The sequence below is a fragment of the Eucalyptus grandis genome, chromosome 3 (genome assembly GCF_016545825.1).
Source record: "Eucalyptus grandis isolate ANBG69807.140 chromosome 3, ASM1654582v1, whole genome shotgun sequence".
In the NCBI taxonomy this organism is placed as follows: domain Eukaryota; kingdom Viridiplantae; phylum Streptophyta; class Magnoliopsida; order Myrtales; family Myrtaceae; genus Eucalyptus; species Eucalyptus grandis.
In genome coordinates, this window is record NC_052614.1 from 39,706,739 (window position 1) to 39,726,358 (window position 19,620).

The 19,620-nt window shown below is 44.0% G+C and overlaps 5 protein-coding genes across 5 annotated transcripts; 3 read left to right on the forward strand and 2 right to left on the reverse strand.

Annotated features, from left to right (window-relative positions):
* The first annotated feature begins 3,046 nt into the window (after nucleotides 1–3,046).
* LOC104415299 lies at nucleotides 3,047–6,451 on the forward strand. The gene is made up of 3 exons (XM_010026573.3): nucleotides 3,047–3,651; nucleotides 3,873–5,788; nucleotides 5,906–6,451. Exons 1-2 carry the CDS (start codon nucleotides 3,305–3,307, stop codon nucleotides 5,767–5,769), a joined length of 2,244 nt encoding a protein of 747 aa, XP_010024875.2. The 5' UTR covers nucleotides 3,047–3,304; the 3' UTR covers nucleotides 5,770–5,788; nucleotides 5,906–6,451.
* Nucleotides 6,452–6,995: 544 nt separating this feature from the next.
* Nucleotides 6,996–8,762, forward strand: LOC104415298 (late embryogenesis abundant protein D-29). Its single transcript, XM_010026572.3, has 2 exons — nucleotides 6,996–7,818; nucleotides 7,916–8,762. Exons 1-2 carry the CDS (start codon nucleotides 7,233–7,235, stop codon nucleotides 8,608–8,610), a joined length of 1,281 nt encoding a protein of 426 aa, XP_010024874.2. The 5' UTR covers nucleotides 6,996–7,232; the 3' UTR covers nucleotides 8,611–8,762.
* A 139-nt stretch (nucleotides 8,763–8,901) lies between these two features.
* Nucleotides 8,902–13,026, reverse strand: LOC104415297 (probable GTP diphosphokinase CRSH, chloroplastic). The gene is made up of 5 exons (XM_039309599.1): nucleotides 13,007–13,026; nucleotides 11,733–12,330; nucleotides 10,006–10,938; nucleotides 9,615–9,899; nucleotides 8,902–9,194 (listed from the first exon to the last, which is right to left on the reverse strand). The coding sequence occupies exons 1-5, from the start codon at nucleotides 13,024–13,026 to the stop codon at nucleotides 9,072–9,074; spliced, it is 1,959 nt and encodes a 652-aa protein (XP_039165533.1). The 3' UTR covers nucleotides 8,902–9,071.
* LOC104415296 (50S ribosomal protein L3-2, mitochondrial) lies at nucleotides 12,938–16,846 on the forward strand. Its single transcript, XM_010026570.3, has 5 exons — nucleotides 12,938–13,394; nucleotides 14,142–14,351; nucleotides 14,840–14,944; nucleotides 15,984–16,097; nucleotides 16,207–16,846. Exons 1-5 carry the CDS (start codon nucleotides 13,062–13,064, stop codon nucleotides 16,378–16,380), a joined length of 936 nt encoding a protein of 311 aa, XP_010024872.1. The 5' UTR covers nucleotides 12,938–13,061; the 3' UTR covers nucleotides 16,381–16,846.
* Nucleotides 16,847–17,556: 710 nt separating this feature from the next.
* LOC104417569 (pectinesterase-like) lies at nucleotides 17,557–19,336 on the reverse strand. The gene is made up of 2 exons (XM_018860781.2): nucleotides 18,340–19,336; nucleotides 17,557–18,257 (listed from the first exon to the last, which is right to left on the reverse strand). The coding sequence occupies exons 1-2, from the start codon at nucleotides 19,334–19,336 to the stop codon at nucleotides 17,557–17,559; spliced, it is 1,698 nt and encodes a 565-aa protein (XP_018716326.2).
* Between the last annotated feature and the right edge of the window lie 284 nt (nucleotides 19,337–19,620).

Genomic DNA, 19,620 nt, shown 5'->3' on the forward strand with positions numbered 1-19,620 from the left:
TGATTTTTTTTTTTTTTTTTGGAGCGAGAACCATTACATTGATTTGAACAGGTGAGAACTTTGCTCTTTATTAAACATCGGAATAGAATAGAATGCACGCATAATTTTTTTCTAATCTTTCTCAACACGATATTGAGCTGATGGTCGTATGGGAGGGTTTTGTGTATTGCGATTCTCCGTTCTTGCTCCTCCTTTTTTTTTCCCGATTCTTGCTTTTGTGTTTCGTCTTGCGGTTGTTGTCTGGTAATGGTGCTTCAGAAGGCGGGTGTTGATTGGGAATCATGCGATTCAGTTTGGTTTTGTGCGCAGGAATTGATGGTTCGGTTTTCTTAAATTGAGTGTGAAAAACACGACCCTTTTTAAGTTAATCCCACTAAGTTGTATTCAAGAAATTTGAGGAAAACATTCCTCACCTTTTTCCAAAATTGGTCAATTATTACGTGAGAAATTAGCCTTTTCGTATTTTTCCCCTTCCGATGGAATTATTTGGCGAAAACAAGGAGTAAATGTCACCCTGCTAGAAAGGGTTTTTCCACTCGTTGAGATCGTTGTTCAATTTTTACAACAAATATTTATAAAACAGGGACATTCAAATTAGAAAATATAATCAAAGATGGAATAATATTAATAATGAAAAAGATCAATGCTTGTTATTCATAGAATCTTTGCCACATTGTTGAACGATATAAATTTGTTGGTAAAAAATTACACAAACTTTTTATTTATCTATACCATTTTTATCATATTATATTAGTATGTTTCCCTTGATAAAAGACAATTCTTGGACCATTGAGTCAAAAATCAAAGAAAAGCTTGGCCACGCTTAACGAATAATCTTTAAATTATAGCCTACCATATAATGTGATCCATTAATTTTTAAATTTATTTAATGTGGTCCACGAACTTTAATCTAACGTACAATGCAGTCTCCAAACTTTCGATATATGTTCAATTTAGCTCTAGATAGTATGAAAATCAGGGATGATCAATTCCAAGGTGGATAGATTCCACGACAAGAACTTAGAACCTATCATATTATAATCGGTTCTCAATTTTTTTTACCCTGAAACCTACCTTATTTGCCTGAAACAGATTTTCGAGCCTACATTGTTTTTCCAATTCAGTTCCAAGGTCTACTAGAGAACCTGTTTCATTTTTTTGTTACCTTTTTTTTTAAAGCTATGAGTCACAAAATGATACAAATCATAATTCATCAAAAACAACAATCTATAAGATGAATATGTGGTCACATACAATTATAAATGATGAAAAAGGTTTAAACATGTAATATAAACTATAAGTTATAAAATTCTATTCGTAATTCATCCATTAGGGAAGAAGAAAAACTAGCAAGGATTTTCGAGAATAGACAAAAGACGAAGGAGTGCTCAGGTTAGGATTTATGGGAAAAAGAAATTAGAGTTTTGGCTTTTTAGCTTGGTAGTCCGATCTGGTTCTCTGATAGGTATTCACTTAGAACCTATTTCTGAACCACTTAGGGCATGCATGGTAACATTTCTACTCCTTGATTTTTTTGTTTCCCGAAATATAAAAAGAACATAAATTCGTTTTATAGCGTAAAATAATTTTTTTTTATTCCCCGGAATAAAAACGTAACCGAGAAATAGATTTAAAGTAGAAACAAGAAGTAATAAAAAGTAATTTTTATTCTCGAAACAATTTCTATGACTAAGTCATTTTCGTCCCCCCCCATGCCTGCTAGAGGAGGAGCAATCAAGAAGAAGAAGAGAGAGAAAAAGAAAATCTAAAAATATTATGTAAGTACACTATTATCTCAAAAAAAAAAAAAAAAAGAACAAGAACGTATTGACATTTCAACGTTCCTCATTTTTCATTTATATATTGCAGTTATTTTCACTTAAAAATAACTGTCCCTTCCTCTTATGAACCCTTACCTTATGGTGGACGCGTCTAGCTTCGTCCATCAAATAAAAACCTATTAATTGTTAAAAAAATTAAATTAAATTCCACGTTACAAAAGAAATTTTGGATCATACCAAATATGTTCTTATTATTTTTCTATTCCGAGAATAGAACTTTTGTATATTTATTAAGGCTGTGTTTAGTAACATTTTTATTTCTCCAAATTTCCGTTCTTTTAAAAAATAGAAATCTATTTAATAATGTTAATTGATTTTTCTATTCTCTAGAATAAAAAAAGTAGCTAGAGAATAGATTTGAAACAAAAATAAGAAGTAAAAAAGAGTAAATTATTGTTCTTGAAAATAATTTCTAAAAATAAGTTGCTTTTTCTTTTCTTCTTCATTGCTACCCTTGACTTGTGCCACTGCCCCCTTGTCCGGCCACCGATCACTTTCCACCACCAACCACCATAGATGGTAGGCGGTGGCGGGCGGTAGTCACTGGTGTCCGATAAGGAAGAATAAGAAAAGGAAAAAAAAAAGAAAAAATCTTAAAAAATTAAAAGAACTATAAATTTTGCGAAACCTACCAAACATATTCCTTTTTTTTTTTTCATTTTGAAAATAAATTTTTATATAGTTATCAAACAAGTTCTTTTATTTAGAAATTATTTCAAGAAATAAAAATAGAAAATTATGAAAAGAAATTGTTTTCGAATAAAAACGTTACCAAACGGACCTAGAAATTGTTCCAGAATATAGAACTAAAAAACACCATTTCGAAAAGAAATTATTTTCCAAAGCAAAAATGCTACTGAACACCCCGTTACAGTCAATTCCATAAATTTGGAACTTGTTATCAGATCGATTCCTTGGTACCGATTCCTGACCTATTTTTCACACGGTCCAATCCGATTTCTGGATATAACCGGTTTGGTCGCATACCGCTAATGAAAAATGTTCAGAGTTATCTTTATATATAAAGTTTAAAGATGATATCTTTTTAGAGTTTAAGGACTAAACTGAACATATATTAAAAGTACAAGACTAAGGTTTAAGGGTCATATTAAACAAATTTAAAATTTATAGTTCACATTACGTTTTGGGCCAAAACTTCTTTGCTATTTATGTTATTTACCCATAATGCATCTTCCAAACGACAAACCAGTCCAAAACCGTGACGTGCGTTCTCCGCCTTCCTCGCCCTTTCGGCTTCTTCCGCTCTAGGGTTTCGGAATCGCCTTCGCCTCCTCCTTCAGCTCGATCGCCGATGGACAACTTCGCCTACGGCTGCCCGGAAGAATCGCCGGAAACCGCCGGCTGACGAGCGGCTCCGGCGAACCCCCGCCCCGCGCCCCCGGTTTTTCCCGATTCCCCTCCCGCCCCTGCCGTTGTTGGATTGGCGCGCCTCGCGGCCGGCCATGGCGGCGAAGAAGGTGATCGCGATATGCCAGTCCGGCGGCGAGTTCGTGGCCGACAGGGACGGGGCGCTGACCTACACCGGGGGCGAGGCGTACGCTATCGACATCGACCAGGAGACGCGGCTGGACGACTTCCGGGCGGAGGTCGCCGAGATGTTCGGCTGCGGCGCCGAGGCGATGGCGATCAAGTACTTCCTCCCGGGCAACAAGAAGACGCTGATCACGATCTCGAAAGACAAGGACTTGCAGCGGATGGTGAGCTTCCTCGGCGATTCCGGCACCGTCGACGTGTTCGTCATGTCGGAGGACGACGCGGCTCGGAACCTGTCCAACATGCCCGCTAGTAGGTAGTGATGATTACTGGGGTCCTGTTTTGTTTTTGCTCGATATCTGTTCGGCCGGCCGGGTTGTTATCGGTCCGGCAATCTTAATTTTTCCGAATGAGTTGTGGCGATCGAACTGAACATTGTCGTATTGCCCTTGTGTGAATTGAAGCCCGCGATGAGAATGATTGCTGTATGTGTTGAAAGCTCTTGTGCTGAGATGCTCGGGGCACTTGACTATGCAGGTCGAGCAGGACCACGGTGTTGGAACAGGTGGTTCCTCTGGTCGTGCCCATCGATGCAGCCTACGATACGACCAACACGAGCGACCGGCTCGACTTGGACTTGTGCGATGGGCACCCTTTGTGCAGCATTCCCGCGAGTTCCAGCGATGAAAAGCATCGCAGAGCGGCGATGCAGTGGGAGAATACCATCACGGGCGTGGATCAAAGGTTTAATAGCTTCAGTGAGTTCAGAGAAGCCTTGCATAAATACTCGATCGCGCACGGCTTTGCTTACAGATATAAGAAGAATGACAGTCATCGTGTTAGTGTAAAGTGCAAGTCTGAGGGTTGTCCATGGCGGATATACGCATCTAGGCTAGCTACAACTCAGTTGGTTTGCATCAAGAAAATGAATGCAGAGCATACATGTGAAGGAGCCATTGTTAAAGCTGGGTATCGGGCAACAAGAGGTTGGGTTGGGAGCATTATAAAGGAGAAGTTGAAAGTTTCTCCAAATTATAGGCCAAAAGACATTGCTGATGATATCCGGAGGGAGTATGGTATTCAATTGAATTATTCTCAAGCATGGCGTGCAAAAGAAATTGCGAGGGAGCAGCTTCAAGGCTCCTATAAAGAGGCTTATAAACTTTTGCCTTTTTTCTGTGATAAGATAAAGGAAACGAATCCAGGCAGCTTCGCTACCTTTACGACCAAGGAGGACTCGAGCTTTCACCGTCTATTTGTCTCATTTCATGCCTCGATATCTGGCTTCCAACAGGGTTGTCGCCCTCTCCTGTTTCTTGATAGCACAGTTCTTAACTCAAAGTACCAGGGAATGCTCTTGTCTGCTACGTCTATTGATGGGGATGATGGGATTTTTCCTGTAGCTATTGCCGTGGTAGATGATGAAACTGAGGATAACTGGCATTGGTTTTTGCAAGAGCTGAAATCGGCAATTTCCACCTCTCAGCAGATCACTTTTGTTGCAGATTTTCAGAATGGATTAAAGAAATCTCTGGCTGAGATATTTGACAACTGTTACCACAGCTACTGCCTGCGCCATCTCATTGAAAAACTTAACAAGGATTTGAAGGGGCAGTTTTCTCATGAAGCAAGGCGATTCATGATTAACGATTTTTATGCTGCGGCTCATGCGCCAAGGCTTGATGGTTTTCAGCGTGCAGTTGAGAACATAAGGGGTATTTCTCCCGATGCTTACGATTGGGTTGTACAGAGTGAGCCAGAGCATTGGGCGAATGCATTCTTCGCAGGAGCAAGGTATAACCAGATGACTTCAAACTTCGGGCAAGAGTTCTATAGCTGGGTATCAGAGGCACACGAACTGCCGATCACACAAATGATTGATACTTTGCGAGGAAGGATGATGGAATCCATATATGCTCGCCGAGTTGAATCCAGTCAGTGGGGGTCAAAGTTAACCCCATCTATGGAGGAGAAGCTCCAAATGGAAGCTTCATTAACGCATTCACTTGAGGTGTTACTCACGGAAGGTAGTGTCTTCGAAGTTCGTGGAGATTCTGTTGATATTGTCGATATCGATCATTGGGACTGCAGCTGTAAAGGATGGCAACTTACAGGTTTGCCCTGTTGCCATGCTATTGCCGTCTTTAACTGCATCGAAAGAAGCCCTTATGACTACTGCTCCAGATACTTCATGGCCGAAACTTACCACCTTACCTATGCTGAGTCAATTAATCCCGTCCCGAATGTAGATAAGCCGAGTTTGAGTGAATCAGCTGAGGCAGTTGTCACCGTGACTCCACCTCCTACGAAACGGCCACCTGGCCGACCAAAGATGAAGCAGTTTGAATCAGTAGACTTGGTTAAACGCCAACTCCAGTGCAGCAAGTGCAAAGGTCTTGGCCACAATAAAAAGACGTGCAGGGCCTTTTCCTAGTCCATAATGCAAGAAAAAAGTAAGAAAATGTTTTCCTCTGGAGGGTTACTCTGTGGTTACTCTTTAATCCTGTTTCCAACTCCAATGTGAAGAATTCTTTTAATGCTAAATGAGCTTTACATGTGGTCTGAAACAGGATCGGGGTTATCCACTGAACATAGGACTTATTGATGAGGAGATGGGAAGCACGAAGTCGCGATACTTGGTGGCTGGTGAACCACATTTCAAGAAAGAAAGATGTAAATGCTGTATCTGAATTTTGCTTTTGATTATTAGATAGCTCAACACTTACGAATCTAGGAGTCCTTGGAGCTTCTTGTCGGTTACAGGTTTTTTGACAGTTCTTCTTGCAGGTAGGCAGAGAAATAGCTTATTATCTTATTGAATTCGACCCATTGTTTTCACTGCACTCAGAAATAACTTAAGCTTGCTCATGCCTGTCTAAGACATGCATTTGCTTTGAAGGATCTCTTTTTTTTCCATGGCGGTATTAAGATTCATGTCGGAAAGAAGGATCAACTGATTCCATTCTTGTTTCTCCTCTTTGCTGCCTCTTCACTGTGGTCATTGTTATTTTTTTCTGGGTTCATAAGTTTGGGTCCCTTGACTTTAATCTTGAGGTCAGGCAACAAGTTTGTAATGTTATTGATGAAACTGAACCTATCAAAATCGGTTCATATTTTGATTTGGAGACTACCTAGAGATTGGTTAAGGGAGAGAGTTGGAGTCCTTGAAGCCTCTCTTGATCTTTGAACTTATGGGCTAAGTTGAGCATAGTTTTGAGGGGGAATAACTACATAAATGATCCTGGACATTGGCCTATGTGCTATGATGTCCTGGAGTTTTTAATTTGTTTGATATAGTATTTAAATTTTTTGTAAATATTCAATTTTAGTTACTGAATTATCTCATGGACTAAATCAAACACATACATATTGAAATAAGTTAAAAGTTCAGGCAGGACGTCATGCATTGAACCAAAGTCCATTGATCATACTAAAATTTAAGGATTATTAGTATAATTTTCCTTTTTAAAAGTAAGTAATTATAATCGAATCTCTTAATACGATGTGATAATACGATTATTATGAGATGATCGCTCAACTTGGTGTACTATCCAAAGCATCCCATTTGACCTTTCCATCTGGCGATAGAATTCGATTAGCAAGGTTACTAGGAACATAACCATAGAGATTTCAACTTCCCTTTGTATAAACGTATCTACAAACGTGGGAATACCCAGTATTTAACGAATGAATTACAGACGAACGTATAACGACGCGAAAAGGTGAAATCAAAGAAGTGTAATGTCGGCACCGAAAGCGAATATAACGATGAATTCTTAATAATAATCTTGTCTATACAGCAACTTTTTGTGCCTAGGATTATGCACCCTGCGGGGAAGCACTAGAAACTGCTTCACTCTGTCCCTCGTTTGACCAACCGAGACAGCAAACTAGAACATGGAGCTGACACTTGGAAACTGCCGACACGTGGCATCCTACAGCATCCCCCCACTCGCCACGTGGCTAGACACCCGTCGCGTGCCATGTCCCCACTATATTTTACCGCCTTTTGTGCACGCTTTAAAATCCCCCTGCACCCAAAATTCTCTTCCTCGGCAAACGTCTCCAAAACTAGAAGAAAACTTGCATAAACCTGTGAACTCGGTGGTGGTTTTGTGGCGTACATTCATGGCTTCAAGGAGACCCTTTTGGCTCTTTGTGATGGCCGTTGCGATGGCATTGGCGGTTCTCGCCCCCGGGTGTGGTGGCTCCGGGGTTGGGCACATGCCCTCAAAGAAGGAAGAAGGCGAGGACTTTGAGGAATTCAAGGTGAAGACGGGGCAAGCAGGCGAGAAGGCGGCAGATGCTGGGAAAGAGGCGAAGGAGGCCTCGGAGTCGTGGGCCGAGTGGGCGAAGGAGAAGATCTCAGAAGGACTAGGGTTCAAGCAGGACGAGGCCACAGAGAGCACTGCGAGAAGAACCTCCGATAAGGCTGCTGATACTGCTAAGACCGCCAAAGACAAGGTCCAGGACATGGCCTCTGGTTAGTACGATGATTGTTGTTGCGTTCGTGAACTTTACTTTCCGAATTCATGCAAATCGTTGTTTAACGGTGTTGATGTCGCCTTTATGATGAATAGGAGCTGGTCGCTATGCAGCAGAGAAGGCCAGCAACGTGAAGAACACAGCATCCGAGAAAGCCGAGGAAGCCAAGAGAGCCACGGCTGAGAAGTCAAGCGAGCTGAAGGACGCGGCTGCCAAGAAGGCTGAGCAAGTCAAGGACGCAGCTGCCGAGAAGGCTGATCAAGTTAAGGATGCGGCCAAGGAAAAGGCTGAGAACATTAAGAACACGGCAACTACCACAGCCCAAGAAGCAAAGGAAAAGGCTGAGTCTGCTGCCAAAACAGCGGCAGAGAAGGCAAAAGAGTCGAAGGAGAAGGCGGCAGGCAAGGCAGAAGAGTCGAAGCAGAAGGCGGCACAGAAAAGTGAGCAGGCAACGCAGAAGGCAGCTGAGACAACAGAGCAAGCGAAGCAGAAGGCATCGCAGGCAAAGCAGAAGGCAGCCGAGACAACAGAGCAAGCGAAGCAGAAGGCGTCTGAAACAGCAGAACAAGCGAGGGAGAAGGCTGCAGAGACTGGGAAAAGGGCATCGGAGGAGGGGAAGAGGAAGCAAGAGGAGGCCGAGGAGCACTTGAGCTGGGGCAAAGAGAAGGCCAAGGAAGGCTATGAAGCAGTCAAGGCCAAAGCCGGCGAGACGCTCGAAGCTGCGAAGCACAAGTCCCAGGAAATCAAGGACAATTTGGCCGGCAAAGGCCGCGACGCGGAGGAGCTTTGAGAGAGATGGATCAGGCAGCTTCTGTGATGATATTTTGGGTTCTTTTCTATTAAGAGTTTTAAGGGCTCCTTGAGTTTTGTGCAGGTTGATGTGTTTACCAAGGATGTCTCTGTTTTCTTGTATACTTTCTGATGTTCAATAATACGAGAACCTCTTCAAAAGGCAATGATTTTGGTAGAACAGAATGTCTTCCTAAAATGCTTGACCTTCTGGTTTAGTGCAATTCTCAAAATGCATGAATCATGCCTGAACAAAACGAGGAATGAAGATGGTGGTAAATCAGCCACATGCTTATATAATCAATGTGAATTAGAATGGTTGTACAAATGGGTTGACAATCTACATCCGCAGATGTCAATCATATATACAGAAGCACGCCCTTTTGTGGTATGTGGTTGTGGACAACTACAAGTACGTAATTCTAGTATCTATCTACAAGAGGAGTGGTTACCAGCTTTGAACTATTGCCGGGGTTCTTCAGTGGTGGCTGGGATCAGTCCGGCAATGACGTCCAAGTGAAGCTTCTCGTTCAACATTGCCTTGTATTCGTCGTCCCTGTCCTCCAGATTCCTCATTAGTTCAACCTGTCCACGCACAGAGACATCAAACCAAGGACCCGGGGTGTAAAACTACAACGTCTTGATCTGCTGAGCCTTGACATTCTAAGACGAGAATGCACCGCAAGCGAGAATGATTAGCATGCATGAAAGAATGGAAAGAGGGGTCAAAGGAAGTCAGAAAGCGGGCCGGTTGCGTCTGGCTGCAAGAATGAAGTATCCAGGTATAGAGAACGGATTGAAAGATCTTTTGAGACATGATCATAGTCATTAGATTTGGCGAATCGCATAGTCGCAGTGTAGTCGATATGATCAGTCATTGGTGAATCGTATAATGAGAAAACAAAGAATCCCACCTTGATATGCTTGCTGTTTAGTTACTGAGGCGTGTGCTTAGAGTAGAAAGCGCAAGTGAAGCCGTGGAAAGGAGAAGAAAAATGGTGGTACCTGCTTTTGGAAGGAGTCAAACTCGTCGGAGCTCAGGGAGCCATCGCTGTTGGCATCGAGGAGCTGCATCATCTCTCGCGCATCATCCCCTGGGGCCCCGAGCTCTTCCATCACTTCCATGAGCTCTTCTATGCTGATCCTACCATCTCCATTCTTGTCAAGAAGGCGGAAGACGCGATCTCTTCGGTCGATCTCCATTTCCTTGTGATTTGAGGATGGGAGGTCCTGAAGACGCAGAGCGGCAAGCTCCGCCGCGGCCAACATTATCGCCTTTAGCCGTTTTGCCTGAGCATCAAAGAGAGAGAGAGACTCATTTTTGAGTCGAGGCACTTCTCATGACATTGTTTACCAACATGAAGAACCAGAAATGCACACGAGAGTAGAATACAACCTCCTCAGGATCGGTGAGTCCGCTTTTATACAAAGAGTGAGATGCTGTTCCACCAGCTGCCAACATGTCCATCTCCGTAGTTCGTATCTGTATCTCCATCAATGGTCGAGCTTGGCCATTCTTGCTCACATCGACAGCCATATGTAAGCTTCGATAGCCATTCAGTTTGGGCCTCGAAATGTAGTCTTTCGATCTGTGCGGCATCTCTTTCCACAAAATCTGGACAATTTCTCGTGTTCTATAGCACGCTTTTTCGCCTATCTCAGTCGTATCTGGTCCTGACTTTGGCTTCAGTATGATTCGCAAACCCAGAATATCATTCACTTCCTCTGGCTTCCTCCCATCTCGCAGGAGCTTCTTCATAGTGCTGTAGCGGCTCTTATATCGACCTAGAACCAAAATGTCGTCCACCATATCAGCCAGAACGGAATCATCCTGTAAAGACTGAAGCAGCTCCTCTTTGTATATTTCTATCAAGGGCTTGCTTCCAGTTTCGTGGCTTCTTAACCACCTGTCGACATAGAGGTACGAGTAAGGGAACAGATACCGGAACGAAAGATCCTCTAACTCCAGAGATAAGAATTCCGTCCTCAACGCATGTGCTAATGGCGCGTGCACTTTCATAACCTCGAGAGAGACTATTTGCTGTTGATATCTGGGCAGGTAATTTAAATGCCTCATCATATCGAGTTTCAGAGCCAGGTCGAGAACCACGGCTCTTGTGTCGTAGAATGTGAGGCAGAATTTCCTCAAGGCAGCGGCACTTTCGTCGTCCAACACATCAACTTTCGAGGGGAAGCTCTTGACTCGCAAGCTCTCGTGGAGCAGATGAGCCGTCCCCCTGCCAATCCGGTCTCTCACTTCATGGATGGACACTGCTCCTGTCTCGAGAACTTCTCTGAGGATGCCAGCTGATATTACCTCCGCATCCATCTATCATTGAACATCGTACATGATAGGGAGTAGAAAAAACAAAGCTGCTTTAAAATTTCATGTCGGAAAGAATATGCAGAAGGAAGGTTGAAAGCCAAGCGAAACATTCTGAGACAAGAAGTAAAAAAATACAAATTTGAATGGATGGCATTCAAATATAGCAAGGTATTGATATGAAGTAGTCATTTGATGTATCGTCACAGCGCAGATTTACTGGCTTGCAGCAGAACTCTTATCTTTTCTCAAACGTGAGTCCTGACAGGGCAATCTAACACTACAAAAGTTGAGATACCGAAAAGCTCTCTAGGCCTCTATGAGGCCAGAAAAACCTCCAACAAGGAGACTACACCTGAAGAGAACTAGATAAGTCGCCGGCATGATTGAGTGTGCAAAACCCACACGCCGACTTGAAAATGAGGCTCACTCAACTTCACTGCATGGCCGGTCGCCCCCTCGGCCACTCAGCTTTGGTGCAATTTGAAAGAATGTCTACTGAGTTTATAAGATCACGTGTAGAACTTCCACATTTCGCTTCCCCGGAACTAGGCTGCTGCACAATTTCTCCTTCATTACTTATAAACCAAAACCCCCCACCCCTCAAACGAATCAAATTTCTGCATCGCCCACCGCTGCAATGCTGCATAGATTGCGCGCGTGCAGTCGCAATGCATAATCTCGATAACTATGAATCAATGAACTATCACAAATGCACCGACGGAAGCTAACAGTAAAGGACACCAGGCTGAATCACGCCCATCGGAACACAAACCCACGAGGAGAAATTTCCCAAGAACCTGAAGATCGGCGAGAATGACGGCGACGCTGAGGGCCCTGGAGAGGGGAGGCCGGCCGTCGGCGCCGGGCGGGGAGCTCTGCAGCATGGGGATGGCGAGCTTGAGCGCCTTGAACAGAATGCGGGAGGACCTCGTGGAGAGCGACACCCCGCTCCTCATCCGCTCCGTCAGCTCGTTGAACGCCCCCACCAGCTCCACCACCATCTTTCCCCCGGCGTGCTCCAGCGCCACGGCGGCCGCCGCGTTCTCCGCCGGCGCCGGCGAGACGGCGCGAGCTCCTCCCGCGGCAGCCGGGGCGTCGTTGCCCACGGCGGCGGGAGGACGACGGCGGCGGCGGAGGAGGAGGGCGGGCCTTCCGGGGACGAGGGGGAGATGGGTGTCGGGCGGGGGGACGGAGGAGCGAGCTTGGCGAGGCGGAGGTCGTGGGGAGGAAGGCAGTGGATCTCCATGGCGCAGCAGGCTTTTGCGGCTGTGCTTTGCTCGTTTTTTAAAGGTGACTTTTTTATTATCAAGTTCTGATCTTTTTCCCACTAAATCTTCGATGAATGTCGAGTGCGCAAGAATTAAGAACGAAACAGGAACTAGGAGTGAGCGGTGACTGTGAGCAGTTCAGATTCCATATAGATTGCATTTGGAATTTAGAATTTATTCTTTGAAATAGTCTCTTCATTTTTTCAACTTGAAATCTATATTCTGCCCTAATTCTAATGTCGATTCCGGATCCTATAAGGTTCTAACTGTATTATCAATTGAACGATTACAGTATATTATCAACTACTCAATTTAGAGTAAAAGCCTCAATAACAAAATGAAAATTCGACTAATAATTCTAAATTATACATTCACCATTAAACGTTATGAAATATCGTAAGATCGTATGAAAGCACAAATCAATAAATACACAAAAACTTATTTCAAATTCTAGTTTATAGGCTCTATCAATCTAAAAATTGAAATCTATTATGTCAAAGTAAGTTTCTCAATTTTTGGATTCTGAAATTTAATTTGCATGAACTCAATAAATTTCCAACAGTGTGCTTATCAGATTCAAGATTATCATGCTCACTCGTGGCTGTTGTTGGGTTGTGTTCTTGCCAAAAGGGTCCAAACAGGCCAAAAGCCCAGCCCAGACAGCTCAGACATCTCTCCCACCTAAAACCCTACTGCAAAAATCTCACCTTTTCCTTCTTCTCCTTCTTCTTCTTCTTCTTCTGCTTCCCCATTACTCTCTCTCTCTCTCTAGTGTACGCAAGCCCTTCCATGTCGGCACTCACCGCTCGCAGTCGACGCCCATAACTTCTCGGCGCCTTCGCAGTCGGAGTAACTCCCATGGCCATGTCGGCCCTCTCGAGAGGCCTCATTTCTCGCTTCCGAGCTCTCTCCATCCTCAACCCCACCTCGTCGTCTTGCGCTGAGCACTGGGTCAGGAGGTTCAGCGCGGAGGCGGCCCTGCTCACCCCGGATTCGGCCCGCGTGATCGAGGCGGCCCCGGGCGTGATGGGTCCCACCTCGAGGCGGACGGGGATCATAGCGGTGAAGTGCGGGATGACGGCGCAGTGGAACAAATGGGGCGCGAGGGTCCCCTTGTCCGTGCTCTGGGTCGACGACAACATCGTCTGCCAGGTGAAGACTGTCGAGAAAGAAGGCTTCTTTTCTCTACAGGTGCGAGTTCTCTCGTGAAAAGGCTTATTCGGGATTTGATTGGTTTTCGTGAATTTGACGTGATGCTACGGGGGTGAGTGTGCGGTATTAACATGGAGAGCTTGAGAAGAAATGTGGGTAGTGGGATACTCTTGGAAAGGTCAGAGCTTTCGTGGGTCTCTCATTGGTTGAGTTCTTCATTGAGAACACTTCGGTTGATCCGTGAGTGTTGTTCTTCTGTATGCTTCTGTTGAAAATTTCGTGACTTGGTCAGAAAAGTGTGCTCTTCTGATGATTTTAATTGGAGAGATATTCATTTTAAGCTCGATTATGGTGGTGAAGCGATGGAAATTTCATAATGGATACCATGTCCTAATGTCCTGGCCTCCCTAGTGACAGTATTCTCGTGGATTTGCGATGTCTGAATCAATTAGTGTCTTATTAAAACTGGTGCTGGTGAAAGCCGTAGGTTTTACTGGAGAGTAGAATTGATTGTCTTATTGACAGTGGAAACAATTTTTTGACCTGGCAAAAAAGGAGGATGACTGAGGGGAACAACTATTCTTGCATTTCCAGCTACTCTTCCTTTTACTTGTTTTGCTGGTGTTTAAACTGGTAGCCAAAATGGCACTGTGTATATATTTGCTGTCCTTTGTTTCAAATAGTGATTAGCAGCTAAAAATTGTGGCTGAAGCTGATGCTTGCCCATAGAGCTTTCATAGTTTGTTTACTAATTGTAAAGTGGTGTATTCTTCCTGTGTTAGTCAGATTGGTTGCGGGCAGAAGAAAGAAAAGCATTTGACGAAACCAGAAGTGGGTCATTTTAGATCTCAAGGAGTTCCAATGAAGAGGAAATTGAGAGAGTTTCCAGTGACAGAAGATGCACTCCTACCTGTTGGTACATCACTTGGTGTTCGCCATTTTGTCCCAGGACAACATGTGGATATCCAAGGAATTACGATGGGCAAAGGATTTCAGGTAAGGCCTTTGGCTCTCATTTTCATCTCGTTAGCTCAGATTTTCATTGATTTCTTGTTTCTTTATTAGGCTACCTAGGAAAACTTAGTCATTGGCTTATAGCTCTTTTTCTCCATAGAGTTTTGACGATTGTTCATTTCTATTTACCAAATCTGAACCATTAATGTTAGATTTTCTGTCTGTAGTTGTCGAACCTCTTTATTTTTATATTGTTAAGAGTTAGACTAAAATTTGTAAAAAGGGAGACATGTGTATTTAGATTGGCTGGAGTTCATATATGAATTCCAATATTTTTCTGTCTATTGACATGAGATGAGGACTGTTGAAAAGGAGAATGATTTTCTCCATGGTACAACATATCATTGTGTTTTTCCCCCTACTTGCCATATGTTAACAAAACTGTTTTGAAATTCTTGTGAGTTCCATCATGGGAATGAGATCCACTGTTAACAGCTCTCGTATTATTGTTCCTAATGTTGTAAATCCAGGGTGGGATGAAAAGATGGGGATTTAAAGGAATGCCAGCTTCTCATGGTGCATCACTGTCACATCGAAGTCTTGGTTCTACTGGTCAGAGAGATGCTCCCGGGAAGGTATCTCTAGCAGAATTTTAAAGATTCTATTGTGTTTTATGCTGGAAGCCTTGTTGCCGTTCCTCTTTCACCCCTTTGGGCATGGACTATCTTTACAGCAGTGTTCACTTGCTTATTCTTTGGTTATTGCATTAATTTCTAATGGGTTTTAAGATCCACTAATGGGCTATACACTATCAATTGCAGAATTATAAGTTCCTTTAGGTTTCTATTGGTCCTGGTATAAGTTGCTTAAAATGGCATGTAGAGAACAGATGCATGATCTGGAACAGTTGTACTGTGAATGGGAATGGGAAACTAGAAGTTGCATGTTAAGACATTTTTTCTTGCCTGGACCCTGGTCCATCAACCCAAAATGATCACAGCTGTTGATCACGGGGGGCTCACGTGATCAAGGCCATGGTGGACCTTGGTTTTGCCCACCATTTGCCCCAGATCCATCAGTCAATTAATGATTTGCCAACTAAGTGGAAAGTTTTGCAGATTTGTGGTTTCTAAATCTAAGAAATTCCAGTGTGCCAACCTTTTCTGTGGGGACAAGAAACTTCAGGCTTGAGAGGCATATACCGTGTAGCCACAACCTTTTTTTTTTCTTTTCAATCTTCCTATGGAGAGGTTAGAACTGAATAGCATGGAGAATGTAGTATCTACTCTTGCAATAACGATAACTTGAATCAATTACAATACATTCATCAACTTAAAAGGCTATATAGTTGCTTTTCTAGTGCTTGTTGCTGGTTGAAACTGATAAAGACATGGGTTTAATGAAAGGATGATGCAAATTTTGGAATGCAGCAAGTTGTGAGTCTTTACAGGATATGAGGTCTTTACCAGTGGAATTGTTTCAACATCTTGACTTCTTGCTACTTTAGTTATTTGAAGAATTAAACCAACTAAATCCTTTGTCTCGCTTGCCTGTGGGTATGTATTAGGATTTTGTTGTTCTGTTTCACCAGTGGTTTGGTTGATCAATCTCTTTATTTTAAGCATTTGCTGGTCATTTTTTGCTTGGTGTAAAGCTTTTTTGCATCTTTAACAGGTTTTCAAAGGCAAGAAAATGGCTGGTCGAATGGGTGGAAAGCGACGAACTGTAAAAAACGTGTTTGTCTACAGAGTAGATCCCGCAAGGAACTTGATGTGGGTGAGAGGCCAAGTATGTTCCCTTTCATCTCTCTTTCCCAATCTTAGTTCGGCAAAATTGTCATATGGATTTTCCTTTGTAGGTTTGTGGTAAATTAGGTTGTCTTGCATTCCTTTAACAGGTCCCAGGTGCAGAGGGAAATTTTGTGTTTATAAAGGATGCTGTGTACAAGAAACCAGACATATCGACCCTTCCTTTCCCAACATATTTTACCCCAGAGGATGAAGACACAACAAGCTTGGAACCTCTGATTGCCGATCTTGGAGAAGTCGACCCATTCATGGTGGCAGATTGATTCAATTGCGATTTTTATATCCTCTAACGGATGGATCAGCATTTTTGTCAGGATAGACAACTCTTGTACCTGAGCTGTTTAGGTCAGTGGTACCAGGCATCACTTTCTGGTAATAGAATCGTTCTTGCAAATCGATTATATCCCGTTCATCCCTGGAAGGGCAGCTTCAGAGAATGTGAGGTTTTTCTTCTTTTTATTGCTGGGATTATTGTGTCTATATTTAGCACTGGTCTTCTCATTTCGAAATAAAGGAGTGAAAAAATGAGGAATTATGGCTTTCACCAGGTCTTTTTTTTTTTTTTTGCGGCTGCTGACTTATTACGTGGATATTCAGATGGTGAAATTAACTTCTTTTTTTGTGTTAGGAGAAAACAAAGCAATCGATTGTGTACTTGTAGACGGTCTGGCTGAACGAAAGTCTTGTTGAATATGTAGCAAATGAGTGCAATTCAGCTTCTCGGCTAAAGTCGATGTTTCTTCTGTACTGTTCTTGGGAAATCTAATTCTGCTTTGAGAGTCTTATTAATGATTGCTTGATTTTCTTACCCTGGGTTGATGGTAGTCTAGTATGGCTTCCAAATTTTGTGCTGGGAGTTAATTCAACCGCCTGGCTAGTTCAATCTCAATGTTTCATGTCAGATGAGGTTTGCTTCATAGTACTCAATCCATCAGGCTGAATCGTTCAATTTGAGAAATGCATTTTCATCTGCTCGACGGAGGTGTTTCTCCGGGTGTGCATTTTGAATCTCTTTAGATGCGTGACCATCTGGTCTTATGATGTCTCGCCATCCAAAGGAATCCATTGGTGTCTTCTTTCAGTTAGAGTTGAATCGGTGATATTTGATTAGATAAAAATGCCAGGTAGCTTAACTGAGAACGGTAGGGACAAAGCAATGTTTTATCTGTTGCTATCATTAAGATCAAAATGAAAAAGACCACTGTAAAACTATATTCAGCTTCACCAATTTGACTCAGCTTTCATAGGAAAAGGGACACAAAACAGAGTGGAACTAGGCTTATAACTTAGAGATGCACAAAATCTGGGCAACGATGGGATGGCAGTCGAAACCAGCCTCTCGTCCCTGTAGTTTTGGATAGATACGAGTCTCCTCCAATTCCTAAATCTATCTCTTGTGCAATTGCTTCTGCTGCATCGCTTGCTGTGACAAATGCCCTTTAGTTTCCTTTGAATCCGAGCAGATAAGGCATGCCGGTCGGCTTGAGCCACTGGTTCCCTTGTATGAACGGTGAGGCCGTGAACTGCAAGGCCTCGTTCCGGTTCTTTATCACGTGGAAGCCCTTCCATTTCACTCTCTTGTCGGTCGCCGCACCAGGGCCCCGGTTTGCGTACTCGGCATAGTACAGAGTGTCGAGCGCGAAGTTCCCGCTCCAGGGCATGTACCCCGCTGGCTGGATCAGGTCCCCTATTGTTGACTCCATGATGACCGTCCGCGAGTACTGCTTCCAAGGCCTACCCAAGTAAGACGGAATCTGTAACCTCACAGGGTAGAGCTTCTGTTCGGGCACAATGCGGCAGTTCTGGATCACGAGGCCGGTGGTCTCGTGCTTGTCCGTCCTTCCGTGTGCCGTCACCGTGTTCTGCTGGTTGTCCATGGGCTTCCTCACGACGATCAGGCTGTTTTGGATTACCGCCGCTGCATCTCCAAATATGAAGTCCACAGTGCCGGATACCACGCAATTGCGGTAAAACTGGCGGTGCGCTTGCACGTATAAGGTGTCTTGGTACCCGTCCATTCTGCAGTTGAAGAAGGCCGCCATGTCCGATTGGACTCGGAGCGCCACAGCCTGGTGGCCCTCAGGGCCGGCCGTGTTCTGGAACCCCATCGACTTACCTATGAACCCGTTTCCGATTACGGCTGCAAGATAGGAGTCCTCATCAGTACACATGGTCGCGATTGTTTCCAGCAAGTATGTTCAATACGGAGGTCAGGAACTTACAGAAAGAAGCACTTCTGAAGGTGGACACGCCGTCGCGATTGCATTTCTTCCCGGTGACCATCGTCTTCCTCGGCCCGTCTCCATACATGAGAATATTGACCTGATCCTTAGTAACCGTGATATACTCGTTGTATACACCGGCCTTCACATATATGACATATCTGCCTTTGTTGTTCTTGGGATATGCCGCAAGTGCAGCGGCGATAGTACTATAATGTCCGCTCCCATCCTTTGCCACCACCGCATTGGGTGTCACTTGGCCCTTTGCCTGCCTTGCCATTAGCTTCCGATCTTCACGAGACCACCAAGAAGGGTGTCCGTCGGCGTCCTCAGCATCGGCCTCCTCTAGAAGTCGGCGTGAGCTTGCAGTGTTATTAAAAGGAATTTTGAAGGAGGTCAAGATCCCGGAAATCGCCGAAACAATTGCCAAGGCATTGCTTGTTAGCTCTGTGGCATTTAGCATTCCATTGGACATCTGCTTCTGCAAATCCGGTTCCGTGACACCGTCCAAACATGTCTGCTGATACGATATCACGGCGCTCAACCAGTTTTGAAGCTCCGAGACCCGATCATTCACGGTGTGCAAGTCGCTGTCTCCCACCATGGAGAACGAGGATTGGAGCTCGTCGACAGCGAATTTCAGCAAGTCCTGGCAATCTTCGACAGCCATCTTCTGAGAGGAGTTTGTGGCCGATTTCCCGATCGATCCCGACTTATTAAGTGCTGCTTTAACCTCCTCGAGAGTGGCTGCAATGGCAGCCTGAATCAGCTCCTTCGGCGAGGCACTTTCGTTCTTGGCCACCGCACTGAGGCTATTGACACAGGCCTGCTTATAATCCGCTGGTGCGCAAATGGCGGCCACGGACTTGGAAGTCGACGAAACCTGGTCCCCATTTCCCGACCCGCCTTTACCTTTCACGCTGACTAGCACGCCGATGCACACGCCCACGACGAGCAGGACAGAGACTGTTGTCGCAACTATCTTGGTTGCTTTCATTTTGACTATTCCTTTATCTGTTTCTGTTCTTTGTATTAGGAATGTTGCATGTGAAAGATTTTTTGTCCTCTTGGTTTTCTTTTTCTTTGTTTTCTCAGGATATAGAACAGAAGGAGAGGGACTAAGAGGTTAAGAGATAATTGATGATGTTTTATATATGGTGTCATCGAAAAACTAGAGATTTGAGTGGCTTTTGGTTTCAGTGGTTGACATTGGAATGTTTAAGTTTAGATACTGCTTCTTGCGGTTTGGGCAAAAGATGTCCAAACTGAGGCAAGTTTCAA

Excerpts from the sequence above, each read along its gene's own strand:
- LOC104415297 (XM_039309599.1), bottom strand. The coding sequence starts at position 13,026 with ATGGGCGTCGACTGCGAGCG. Across the intron at positions 9,900-10,005 it reads GACTCACCGATCCTGAGGAG|GCAAAACGGCTAAAGGCGAT; the intron begins GTTGTATTCTAC and ends TTTGATGCTCAG. Across the intron at positions 9,195-9,614 it reads TTGACTCCTTCCAAAAGCAG|GTTGAACTAATGAGGAATCT; the intron begins GTACCACCATTT and ends GTGCGTGGACAG.
- LOC104415299 (XM_010026573.3), top strand. The coding sequence starts at position 3,305 with ATGGCGGCGAAGAAGGTGATCGCGATATGCCAGTCCGGCGGCGAGTTC. Across the intron at positions 3,652-3,872 it reads TCCAACATGCCCGCTAGTAG|GTCGAGCAGGACCACGGTGT; the intron begins GTAGTGATGATT and ends TTGACTATGCAG.
- LOC104415298 (XM_010026572.3), top strand. The coding sequence starts at position 7,233 with ATGGAGCTGACACTTGGAAACTGCCGACACGTGGCATCCTACAGCATC. Across the intron at positions 7,819-7,915 it reads GGTCCAGGACATGGCCTCTG|GAGCTGGTCGCTATGCAGCA; the intron begins GTTAGTACGATG and ends TATGATGAATAG.
- LOC104415296 (XM_010026570.3), top strand. The coding sequence starts at position 13,062 with ATGGCCATGTCGGCCCTCTCGAGAGGCCTCATTTCTCGCTTCCGAGCT. Across the intron at positions 13,395-14,141 it reads AAGGCTTCTTTTCTCTACAG|ATTGGTTGCGGGCAGAAGAA; the intron begins GTGCGAGTTCTC and ends TGTGTTAGTCAG. Across the intron at positions 16,098-16,206 it reads TGATGTGGGTGAGAGGCCAA|GTCCCAGGTGCAGAGGGAAA; the intron begins GTATGTTCCCTT and ends TTCCTTTAACAG.
- LOC104417569 (XM_018860781.2), bottom strand. The coding sequence starts at position 19,336 with ATGAAAGCAACCAAGATAGTTGCGACAACAGTCTCTGTCCTGCTCGTC. Across the intron at positions 18,258-18,339 it reads CTTCAGAAGTGCTTCTTTCT|CCGTAATCGGAAACGGGTTC; the intron begins GTAAGTTCCTGA and ends CCTATCTTGCAG.